General features: G+C 45.6%; 1 protein-coding gene across 2 annotated transcripts in view; it reads left to right on the top strand.

The window, feature by feature from the left end:
• LOC126998692 (reelin-like) overlaps positions 1-7,620 on the top strand; it is a 438,128-nt gene extending 430,508 nt beyond the window's left edge. For both annotated transcript variants that reach the window (XM_050860695.1, XM_050860691.1), the window contains 3 exons: positions 3,846-4,017; positions 4,940-5,067; positions 5,526-7,620. In XM_050860695.1, coding sequence (XP_050716652.1) covers positions 3,846-4,017; positions 4,940-5,067; positions 5,526-5,580 — 355 coding nt within the window. In that variant the 3' untranslated portion in view covers positions 5,581-7,620. The remainder of the gene's footprint in view (positions 1-3,845; positions 4,018-4,939; positions 5,068-5,525) is intronic.
• Positions 7,621-13,205: the final 5,585 nt, after the last annotated feature.

Raw genomic sequence — 13,205 nt, 5'->3', positions numbered from 1 at the left:
AGTGGTCAACAAGCACCTCCACCTATTGGCCATAATACCAAATGCATTTTCAACTACCCGCCTCCCTCTGGAGATGCGATAGTTATAGACGAGTTCCTCCGTGGTCATGTTTCTCTTGGACCATGGCTTCATCATGTAGGTCCTCAAGGCGAAAGCGTCGTCACCGAGAATGAAGTAGGGGATTTCAACTGCACCATCTTCATCTGCTTCTTGTTCCTGCGGAGTCGTTCAGATGGTGGAAGACACACGGTACCGTTCTCAATGCACTCTTTCAACTCTGACTCATTGAATATCTGAGCATCTGACATGTGTCCAACACCACCAGTGTCCACCCAGATGAATTTGTAATCTGCGTCAACGAGTGCCATGAGAATGATGGAATAGCAGTGCTTATACACGCACCAGTACTCGCTGCCAGAATTTGCAGGTTGCTTGATCTTGATGTGCTTGCCATCCAGGGCCCCTATAGCATGGGGTACTTGCCACCCCCTCTCGAATTCCATTGCCAGTTTTTTCCACTCACCAGGTGAGGTTGGAAACTTGATCACTTCTTCCTTGTAGGCTTCCACGATGGCTTCACACACCTTGGGGATGGCACGGCAGATGGCTGTCTTGCTGACTCTGTAGTTGAATCCGAGACTCGGGTACTGGTCCCCAGTTGCTAGGTGCCTTAACGTCAGTGCCAACTTCAAGCCAGGATCGAGAGATGCACGGGTATTGGTGCCTGGTCCGCTGATAGCAGGTCTTACCCTCTCGAGGATCTCATCAAAGAGCTCCAGGGGCATCCTCATGTAGCTCTTGAAGTAATTTGGATCTTCCGTCCTCAGCTTCTGGACCAGCCTATAGTATTGACTGTGGTCAAGTCTCTGCTGTTCAGTAAGCCAACTACGAATCCAGACCTGTGGCCGACGTCTACGCCTTTTTCGTATCAGTCTCCTTATCTTCAAAATGTTTTGGAGAACCTCTTCTTGCAGGATGTTGGCCTGGACCTGGAGAAGAAGAGCAAGGTACAGTTCGTCCATGCTGACAGCGTGAAGATCCAATACCAACTCCAATTCATAAGTGCTGCCGCATCGTTTTTATACCCTCCGAGCTTTTTAGTCGCATCTCACTCGCTACATGGATTCCATGGAAACACAAACTAGCGAGTCATTGAGAGACTCATGAGAGTAGTGCGAGTGAATGATTTTTGCTCACTCTCATGACTCTCTCGAGTCGCTAGCTGCTCTCTTGTCGATGGAAACGTACCTTAAGTGTTGAATTTATGAAATTGGCAAAAAACGGCAACTCGAGAGAGAGAGAGAGAGAGAGAGAGAGAGAGAGAGAGAGAGAGAGAGAGGGGAGGGGTAAGAAGGAGGGGGAGGTCGCTTTCTTGTTGTAGTGGTAGCACTGTGAAAATGGGAGGAGCTACGGCAAGGAAAGCGCGCCAGAACCAGGGATGGCGAGGGACCACTGTATTGAGCCTGTGCCCGCACACCAAAGCACAAATGCACTCGGACACGAGTGCACGGATATTATCTCTACGAGTTTCCAACGCGGACTGAGACTAGGGTTGCCAAAATGCCACACTTTCCTTAAAATACGGAACGCCATTTGTTCCGCACTTGGCTGTCTGAATGGTTAAGCAGATAAAATTCAGTATTTTAGAACTGTAATGAGCGCATTTTTCGGTGAACCACAAAACCAGTCCATAAAATTGTTTGTGAAGTGTCGTCCCGAAATACGTGTAAAATACGCATCGTAACGTCCCTCCCCCCTTCCTCCTGCCTTCACCAGCAGCGGCTGTCAGTCATGGCAGGCTAGATAAATTTTAGGGTTGCCACCCGTTCCTTAAAATATGGATTCATTCTGTATTGGAGGATACTATGTTGCGTTCCTTATTTCTTTTAGCTCAAGGTGGCAATACTAACTGAGACTATTCCCATTGTTCTCCTCTTTGAGCAACCTCGTCTTGCGGCGGAAAAAAGGGAACCCCCACACACGTTTTTGACTTGTACAAAAATACATGCCAGTCCTCGTCGAAAGACCGACTTGATCGGCTACGCTGACGTCAGCCGATAGAGTCGATCTATCGGCATCTTCCCCTCCCCTTCATGAGCCGTCACCCGGCAAGGGTCTGTGGTCTCTTTGAAGGGACGCACGCGTTTGAGCCTGACGCCCTCCATATAGCCCTTGTCCCACTCTTAAGGTGGCGACAAATTAAAAAGACGTACAAACAGGATGCTTGTATACAAAGTCACCGCTTGTAAACCAAGGCATGTTGTGTTTTTTTTGCCCATAAATCAACACGTTAACTAAGACACTCGTAAACCGAGGCTTGACTGTACTTGCTGCCGACAGCTTACGATATGTTTAGCAGCAGTGTAAACAACCTCCTGTGCTCTGATTGGAGAGGCAGAGGAATGCATCGTGTTGAGGCAGCGGCGTGCCAGCCGGGGAAATGTTGAGTGGTAAAATTTTCAGCATTACTCTCCACCACTACTATAAGATTTTGAGAGCATGACACTATGCCGGACTTGATTGACTTCTCTTGCATTCCTATTAACCACGTTATGGAATATTGTAGGATATATTGATGAATGCTCTTATTTTGCCAACAATGCTCATTATAACGACATGAGTAATGTACAGCACTCCGATTACTTGGTATAAACATGATAGTTACCATTACAACTCTGATTTTGGTACTGAAAAATGTCGGTTAAGCCTCGCTGGACCCTATCTCGCCGCAGGCTTGGTACTAGCAGAGGCTCGAGCAGGGCCACCAGATGGCAGGTCGAGCTCAGTGAAGGACCGAATTGTGGAGTGACTGGCTAGCTTTCTCTCAGAGGGGCCACATCGTTCGCTACTGCTCCACCATCTCCGCACCCTTGCACATGTGGAGTCCCTCGGGGGACGAGGATGAGACCCCTCTGCTTTATCATCCCTGTTCGACACAGGCCACCGCTGGAATTACGTCGACGACTCCATCATTGCTGTCGACGTTAACAGCGCCAACTCTGATTTCAGCAAGCTTCAGGACAACATCAGCAAGCTGAAGCAGTGGACCTGCACCAACGATGTCACCATCACCACTGCCAAAACCATGGCGATGCACACCAATCTGGGAGCACAAAACAACACACCTCCCACAATTATAATTTGCCCTTTTGTCATTTGCTCCTTGGTGACACCAATGATAACGAACTCACTGGGAGGCTAACGTCACCACGGTTATAAGAGTTGCAGCTTGCTGCCTCGACTACCGTCATAGGCAAATAAAATCACTGGACGTTCTTCCTTGTGAGCTTATTCATATTTATAAGACCTCACCTGCCTGGTCACCTAGTCGCACGGCTACTCGGAGAGTAGCTACACCGCCCATACGACCTACGAGGTGGCACTTCAAACCATAAATCTGCCCAAGCTGTGTGATCAATTTTTCATGACACTTGAGAGGTTCGGACAACGGCTTCTTGCCTATCCCATCCACCGCAACCTCCTCCCTCTACCAGAACCTTAACCACAAAGATCAATAAAGCATGTCAACTATCCCATCAGGGCCAGAACATAAGGGTATAAAAAGTTTACCATTTCTACCATAGTGATTATCATTAACACGCCCTCTCCCTTGCAGACTTAAGGTGGTTTGCTGGTTTACACCTGACAATACATGGTTCCCTTTGCCCCTTGCTTCCCCATAGCCTAGGACAGCTGTTTTTATTTATATATTTACTAATTATTTTCATTATCAGTATTATATTATTATTACTATTATTAGTTATTATATTAATATTATTATTATTACACACACACACACACATAGTAATATAACTGACATGTTCCCGCCATCATTTCCCTTGAAGCAAACTAATGTTCGTGCTGCGCATCGGGAGCCATGACGGGACACCCTCATGCCACGTCGAGCTGAGTGACCCGCAGCGGGGCCTGGACAAGGGCGTCGTGCTGCAATACTCGCCCGACAATGGTGTTTCCTGGATCACCATCAATGTGCATGACCCACTCGACTTCAAAAAGGTGACACGTTCTTAGTAACAATGGAGGGAATGTATGGTAATATCGTCCTTATTATTAGTAGAAGTAATAATAGTAGTAGCAATGGCAGTAGTACTGTAGTAGGCCCAGTAGTAGAAGCGGCAGCAACAGTAAATGAAGTATATAGTTAGTAATTATAACGTTAGTATATTAGTAGTTATACAGTTATTATAGTTGTAGTAGCAGCAGCATTAACACAAGTTTACTGTTTACTACTACTTTTAAGTGTATAGGTGATATTAAAGACCAGTGTAGCAAAATGTTCGGAGAAAATCGACGATACTGAAAAGACGCCTCCTCTGGCGTTTTGAGCCAGACGTACGTACAGTCCTACGAGTTGGTTTCGCTCTCTCGTGGCGGTGGGTGGCTCTCCTCAGCATAACCAAGGCAGATTTTTTTTTTTTTTTCGTACTCTCCTTAGTTGCCCTCTTAGTTTATTATAATATGACCACTGCCCACGACTGTGTAGTGTATGAGAGATAAATGAACGTTGTTATCTACCCTACAAATGCGCCTTAACTATATTTTCAAGAGTCGGCGTTCAGTATTTAGTTTATTAAGCAAGATAGCCTACTCTTGTAATTGTTTCATATACTCCAGCATCCAATGTTAAAATGACCAGTGCTGAATATAAACAGCAATAAAGGAGTAGAACAGAAGCTTATGTCGCTAAATACAGAAACTATTGATAGGACCATAGGGATAGAACTATATGGGCTAGAACTATATGGCAGTACGAGTGTTCGAGTGACTGGTGATGGTACTGCATGAAGAGGTCAATAGCAGGAGCTTCTGCAAAAGACTGAAGCTTTTAAGTGTTACGTGCTATTTTTTTACTCACGATTTCACTGCCCACCAAATGGGTGCGGGCTGTAATTGATAAATATCTATCCTTGTTTGGCAGGCCCGGCGGGTGGCGTACAGCTTGCCCGAAGAAGCGCGGGTGTATGGGCTGCAACTACGATGGTGGCAACCTGTGCATGATGGACCCAGCACGGACCAGTGGGCCCTTGACAATGTGGAGATAGTGTTGTAAGTTGTTGAAAATGTTCCTACCTTCAGTGATCCAGTGCAGCGCGATTAATTCATATAATAATAAGCTAGACCGACACTACCTTAAACGTAATATTTATTAAAGCAGAAATGCAGTCTTGGTGGCATTTGATTAATATAATTTCTCTTACGTGGACAGACCACCTAGTCTGGACCATATGGTCTCTGTGGTCTGAATATCTACGTAAATATGTGTGTGTTTGTATGTCTCTGTCTGTCTGTCTCTCTCCCCCATAATTTAAATTATTTGATTTAAATTAAAACCCTCTAAATTAAACGGTAATTTATTTATCTTAGATCCTTCTTATATGCGGATTTTTGTATATGTCCACTGCTATGCACTGCACATATTGTAGTAACACATCCAGTATGAGTACGGTACATGCCTACCACCACGTTTCCCACTGTTAATGCTGAGCTCTTCTCTCCCCGTGCAGGGCTCAAAGGAGAGACACCAGCAGCTACGACGCCATCCACGATGCTGAGCTCTGAGTAGAACGATCTTCCCCCTCCATAACACAGCCGAGAAGGGCCATGCAAGAGTCATGACTTCATTCCAGCGTTGCCGGATTCGTGAACACATTCTCGTACTCCGCAAATTGAAACTATTTTCTGACCAAAATTGTTGCACTCTCAAAATCATATTTATTTAATCAGATGTATTTAATCAAATTTGATGTTAATAACTAAACCAGTGTGTGTATACATGCAGGGAGGATAAATCAATGACACTGAAGTCCCTTAAAGTGTTGAACCCAACAAGACCATTGTAGTAGCTATCGCAACATTCTGACAGTCCGGCAAGTTGAAATTGCTTTTAAAAACTCGACTATCAATGTGTGCGTTTGTGTATACATGCAGAGGGTAAATCAGTGATACTGAAGGCGCTTAAAGTGTTTTGAATACAAGATCGTTCTCGTTGCTATCGTAACATTCTGACATGCTGGCAAGTTGAAATTATTTCCGTACTAAAATTGTTGCGTTCACACAAATAATGGTATTTAATCAAATTGTTGAAAACTTAACACTTTCTGCATAGAGAAAATCAATGATAGTACTGAAGTTGACATAAGTGTTGAACCCAAGGTCATTTTATTAGCTATCATAACATTTTCATAATAAATATAAAATATTATTGCAGTAATGAATGAATAATATTACCACATGCTACACAGAGCCAATTGATCACATTTTGAGACCATTACCACAAATCTAGCAACAGTGCTGAACCCTGTTCACGTGAACTTTAAATAAAGCCCTGCCCACGCTAGCCCAGCATTTACTATGACTTACTATTTCCCTGCATTGCAGCCTGGGGTGGGGACAGAATGTGGCTTTCTATTGGAATAGCTAGTGATGTTCAATTGATGGGCGAGGGAGGAGCTTCTTTTCAAAGTTAACACGAACAGAGTATAACTCGCCTTACAAACATGGATTTTGTTGCACCACCACTTTGTCACTCTCTAATACCCTTGCCCGTACGAGGTCTCGCTTCAGCAGGTCATTCATAAGAAGTCATCACACAGTGGTTGCCATGAGATGGTCTAGCTACAGAATGTCATTCACAAGGAGTCATCACACAGTGGTTGCCATGAAATGTGATACACTAAAACATCAAGCCATTCAGCACTCTCTTAATTAAACAAAATCTCTGGCATAACTAACAACAGACAGCTGTACCATTCACTTTAATTGTATCATCCTTCGGAGAAAAAAAATCTCATGCAAGTGACATTAGCAAGTATATTTAACCTACAAGATATTTACAGAGACTATACTAAAGGCTGGAAGTGAATTTGTGGTTGACTTGAGTCGATTCAATGAAATCGTTCATGTTTTTAGTACACAGTTTCAGACATCCCAGTTTATAAGCTTCCCATTTTGACCTCGCAGGGTGAAAACTGCTTTTGGCGCTGGGTAGCGATCATCATCAGTGATGACCTCTTCCCCTCATTCCCTCTTCCTTATCACCCTTCGTGCAATGAGTTGAGTGCAGCCTGTCTGTGAGAACAGGTACCAGCTATAAACACGCCACGGCGCCCAGGTTGTGCCATCCCCCACCCCCTGTTGATGACACAGCCTAATGGGCACCGTAATACCCAGGATGTGCCAGCAATACCTCCTAGTGCAGGAAAACGATCAATCCCAGTGAAAAATGCAGTGATGAAAGTTTCGCACTCGGGCAAGCATTCTGAACACAATACTCTATCTGGCAAGATTTTCAGACTCCCCACTCCACCTTGTATCTGGCTGACCCTGAACATCTCATCGCAGTGCAAACACGGGTGCCCTGAGTGCCTGTTCGACTTCTTCACACAAACCAAACCACACGTCATATTATCCTCTCGCAAACCTGAGTCTTTACACCGAGACGCCGGCATGCCTCTCACCTGCCTTACTTCACCGACAAATCCTGCATCATTCCTGCACCCCCGCATAACTCGTCAGACCCACCAGCCCCTCCCACTGTCTGTAATTTGTATATATTCAGCCCAACAGTTGCCACAACCAAATAAACAATTTATTATTACAGCTATTTTTCATTATCATTGTAATGAACCGGCTAGGGCTGCCCTCCCCTCACCAGGGCACGCCATGACTCACTACAAGGGACGCTGATGAACACAGGTACAATCAGGGCCGTTGTCTCTCACACTTTTAGCTGAGCATGAGGCAGATTTCCACTTCCTCAGCCTTTCCTTGCAGTTCGCTCTGAGCCTGTCACCGTGACCCCACCCCATCCCACCGTTCTCTTCACCAGCACATCCCAGGCGACAATCGAAGGAGTGTGGATTAAGAAGGGGAGGCTCTTTCTTTCTCATTCTTTCTTTCTCTCTTTTTCTTTCTTTGTCTTTCTTTCTTTGTCTATCTTTATTTCTTTATTTGCCTTTCTTTCATTCTTCCTCTTTCTTTTTTTTCTTTTTTTACTATCTTGTTTTCTTTTTTTTTTTTTTTTGCCTGTCTTTCTTTCGGCTAGTGGGGTAGGGGAGCCAGATTAAGACTGTAGCTATTCACGTTGATATACTAGTGACTGCGCATTAGGGCCCTGGAATGCTTCAGATAGTTTAGGCGATTATGGCAAATCTTTCCTCTTCCTCCTCTCTCCCTCCCTTCTTTATTTATTTTTACAACTTACAAATTGCAATTCAGTACAAATTTGTCGATGAGCGGGCAACGGCCCGCCGCTGGGGGAGTGTCAGGGCCATCCTAGTGGCTGGTCGGGTCGCATAATCACGAGAAGTAGCACAAATTTTCAGCCCCGCCCCGCGCTTCTCTCTGATTCGCAGGCCCGGATTAAGCTTGCATTGGGCCCTAAGCCACCCACAGTTTTGTCCCCCCACTCCACTTCATCAAATTGATCACGAAGCTCAGCAATATAACTTTCAAGTGATAGAAACAATGATACAGCCATGTTGATATCAATATTTGTGCTCTGGAGAAGAGTACTAGCTTTCTGAAAGCGTTGAAGGATCTTGTTCCAAAGAACACACACAAATGCATTTTCAAGAAGGCACATTTTCTCTGCAAAAAACTGATGCAGCAAGTCGAGCATCTCCTTTTAGTTCCTCATTGTCTGCAATTTCATTTAACATACCATATGCTATACTACTTACCAGCTCAAACGTGCGGCTGTGACGTAGGCCTCTAGGGAATAAACGGCAGTGCAGCGGTGCCACGTTTTAACCCCACCTTGGTTGCCTCTCTCTCTCTCTCTCTCTCTCTCTCGTTTATTCAACATGATTTATTATGTTATAATACAGAAAGTGTGGTGGTATACGATAAATTTGCTTTTAGTCCTTACCATTGTAATGTACAGATTATATAACCGACTTTATTTCCACACCACCCGAGAGGTAAAAGTCATGGCGCGTTTTTTTTTAAGAGGTATCCCCGATAGGCCTATTCCTCTCTTCACTGCATCTTGGATGACTTAGGATGAATCCTCATCAGATGATGTGAGAGTGATGATGAAAGAATCAATGAAGTTGTCAATCACGACATCTCTCTCTGCATCCTCTGACTGCAGTTTTTCTGCGTGCCAGACAGCATTCTTTCAGTTTTCCTTGGTAACATGTTTTATGGATTCTTCTATGAGTGGTTTTAGATCGGCAAGCTTGAATGTGTTTTTCTTGAGATGTAGCCTTTAACTTGAGCCCAAACCAGCTCAATGGGGTTGCAGTGACAGTGGTATGGTGGCAGGCGCACTACTCTATGTCCGTGATCTGAAGCCATCTTGTCGACAACGTAGTTTGTGTCGGCAGAAGAGACGTGTTGACTTACAAGATGCAGAAGGTCTGTCTTGAGGATAACTTCTGGCACTGCTACGCCCTTCTTCTGCAGCCATTCTCGTATCGTAGCTTTGTTGTTTGCAGATGTAGCGTGCAAAGGAAAATATAATAAATAATTCTACATCCCCTTTTTAACGACCACTAGGGTTATGATGGTATGTGGTAGCGTGGTAGTCGTCGAGCGCTGGTCCCGGATGTAAGGCCTCAGGACAAGTGAACACTCGTTCCGAAGTTTGTGACCAGAAGGGCGTTACTTGTGTGGTTAATTATGGAAGGTGGGAGGATTTCCGTGGGAACCACTTTTGAGACAGCATTAAGAAACTGGATGGTGATAATGTACTATGGGGGTGGGGGGATGTGTGTATGGTTCAGTAATCTCAAATGAGCAGCAAAACAGGCTCCAAATGATAACACTCACTGTAAGGTTGTATATAATATGTATTTGGTTTCCTTTTGCAAAGGTTAGCGGAGTACTAATAAAAATAAAATAAAAATGAATGACTGACAGGCTGCAGGCCTCTAATCTAGCTAGCTACCGGCACAAGGGAGATTTGGGGAATACACAGAATGCTTAGCTCTAGTTACTGGATGCGGAGGAGGAGGAACTGGCGTGAAACTGGTGTGAGTCGGGCTCGGCAGGGGACGTCCACGATGGGAATGGGCGGTCCTGGTGATGGACAGACGGGCGCCGCTTGATGTGGAGATGGAGCGGCTCGGGTGGTGTGAAGAGGCGGGCGCCCTTTGATGTAGGGAGCAGCTTGGGGCAGTGGTATTTCGGCCCCCAGGACAGTCGAGGGGCAGGTTACCCCGCCATACAAGTTCCCATCCTGTAGTCCGTCTCACCCCGCAGGCCGTGGGTGGTTTTTCGGGGGGAGCTGAGTGGAGAGATGGACACCTCTCTCACTCAACTCCAACTCGCTGCCTTTCCTTGCTAGGGCTGCTGCTCGTCTCCTGACTAGCCCGCCTCACACAACAGGCCGTGGGTCGGGTGTTCGTCTCCTCGCGTCTCCCAAGCTTCTGGTCTGCTGCAGTGGTGCTTGTCTCCTCACTGATCCGTGGGTCTCCTTGCCCTCGCCTTCTCGCCTCTGCTCCTCCCCCTTCTTCACGTGACTCCCTCTCGGCATTACAATCAAACCCTACCTACCTAACTAGTTATAGATTTCTTGGGGGGGGTTCGAGGCTTTGAGATGAGGGATTTCAGTAACTCGTTCATATATTCGCTCATTCGCTCGCCGAGTTATCTTCTCATAACCTTTTACGCACTTACACTCCTTAGCCACCCATTCACTCTTTCACTCATTCACTCATCCACGCTCCCACTCGCTCACACTTACTCACTCTGTCACTCACCGACTTACTCACATTCTCTCGTTCATTCACGCACTCGCTTACACTTACTCACTGTTACTGACTTACTCACATTCTCGTTCACTCACATTCGGACCGTTACACAGATGTTGGTGGCTTGTGAATTTTTCTTGAGTGATAAGATGCATAATACATCACAATTACTGACGCTGGAGGAATGTTTGGTAAGAGTTGATTTGTGAACCACTTTTCAAATGTTTCTGCATTCATCTGATCATGGTAATCCCCGACATTTTTTGCCGGGAAAACAAGGGCGGCCCCGGGAACAAATCCTTCTTTTGATCCAGCGTGCAGAATGATCAAGCGGCCTCCCTTCCCAGTCGGCACCCTCACTCCCATAGCTTGTCCTGCATTTTCTTCGTGCACCCAACATTTGGCAACCGTGTAGTTTTGGTTAACCCACGTCTCGTCCAAATATAAGATGTTCTTGTCTGTGCTTAAGTGTTTCCTAATTTCTCTTAAAAACTTGCTTCGTGCATATTGCACATCATTCTTTTCCAAGAGGAATTTTCGCCCATCAACCTTTGCATGATGAAATCCGATTTTTTTCAGAACTTTTCTCAGTGTTTCACGGCTGCCAGGATATGAGAGGTTGTTCTTTACCTCTTCATGAATTTTTTTGAGTGTGGGGATTTCTTTTCTTGCGTAGAACTGCAAAACTGTTATGTGCAGTACACCTTCATTGAAGTTATCAAAGAAGTCCATGATGGGTTTTGATCGCAGCCTTTTCTTGGGAGATGTAAACTTGGGAGCGCGATTCTCTACATTTTCTCTTGTTTCTTTGTTAATATTTTCCACAGTTCTTTCACTGACATGAGTTGCTGCAGCTGTGCGACGAGTAACCTTTGACAGGGCTTCACGAGTGCTTCCATTCTGCTTCTCCTGTTCAAAATACTGGCGGACATTGAAGATAACTTGTTTTGTTTGGCTATGTAGATGCTGGGAGGGTGTTGGTGGAGCAGCCATATCGATCGTGTCTGGTCAAGGACGCCGAATGACCTGAGTGGAGTCACCTGACCTCTCCACCTGTGTGGATGGCGGGCGTGTCTGGGTGTTGGGCTTATAATATCCCCATTTTCTCTCCGAGTTGAAGACGGCTTTATCCCAGTGTCATGATTCCTCGCCAGGTCCAAACGACATCCCTTATGCTTTCTTACGCCACATGTCTGTCTGACTGTGGTTTTACATTTTTATTGGATCTTTACAATTTCATTTGGCGTACCGGCGATTTTCCATCTCTGTGGAGTGTGGCTGTAATTCTCCCCATTCTGAAGCCTGGGAAAGATCATCTCCAAGTAACTAACTATCGTCCTATTTCTTTAATATCCTGCATTTGTAAAGTGATGGAGAAGATGGTGAATGTCAGGCTTTATGTGGTACTTGGGGAGCCGGAATTTATTGACCCCGGTGCAATATGGTTTCCGAAAGGTGCGGTCCACTTCGGATGCTCTTTTATCCTTGGAATCCTCAGTTTCTGAGGCGTTTGCCAATAATCACCACCAGGTGACCGTGTTTTTTGATCTGGAGAAGGCCTATGACACCGCTTGGTGTCATAGAATTTTACTTAACCTGTTTGAGTTTGGTCTTCGTGGCCGTCTCCCTATTTTTATTCAGGAGTTTTTATCTCATCGTCTTTTACGGGTTAGAGTGGGGAGTACTCTTTCCGAGGTTTGTCCACTTGAGGATGGTGTACCACAGGGAAGTATTCTCAGTGTTACGCTATTTGCTGTGGCTATTAATGGAGTCGTTGGTGTCCTGCCTGATGGAGTTCATAGCTCCTTATATGTAGACGATTTATTCATTTCGTTTTCTGCGGCAAGGATGTCGTTGATTGAACGAAAACTGCAATTGACTATTAATAGAGTCGCCAATTGGGCAAATACGCGCGGCTTTCGATTTTCGTCCTCAAAGACAGTAGCTATGCATTTCTGTCGTCTTCGAGGCGTTCATCCGGACCCTGACTTATATCTTGGTAATAGGCGACTGTCCTGTGTAGAGACGACTCGTTACCTCGGTCTTTTATTTGATAGCCGCCTAACCTGGGTGCCTCATTTACGTTACGTTAAGGCGGCTTGTCAGAAAGCCCTGTCCCTCCTTTGTGTTTTAGCTCATACCTCTTGGGGTGCAGACAAGGACACGCTACTCCTCCACAGAACACTCATCCTTTCCAAGTTGGAATATGGCTGCGAGGTATACTCCTCCGCCAAGGAGGCTCGCCTACGCGTGTTGGACTAAGTGCATCATGCCGGGGTCCGCTTGGCTACTGGTGCATTCCGGTCTTCACCGATACCTAGCCTCCTCGTGGATGCTGGCGTCCTGCATCTGGATTTGAGACGCCAGTCCTCTCTATTCCGTTGCTGGTTCCGCGTCCAACGCCTTCCAGAATCAGTTCCTTGTGTGTCAATTTTGGGGGATTCCCGTTCGCCTGCATATGATGAGCGACCTAGTCTCCCTAAATCT

The sequence above is a fragment of the Eriocheir sinensis genome, chromosome 2, assembly GCF_024679095.1.
Source record: "Eriocheir sinensis breed Jianghai 21 chromosome 2, ASM2467909v1, whole genome shotgun sequence".
NCBI lineage: Eukaryota > Metazoa > Arthropoda > Malacostraca > Decapoda > Varunidae > Eriocheir > Eriocheir sinensis.
This window is presented reverse-complemented; position numbering and strand designations above follow the sequence as displayed.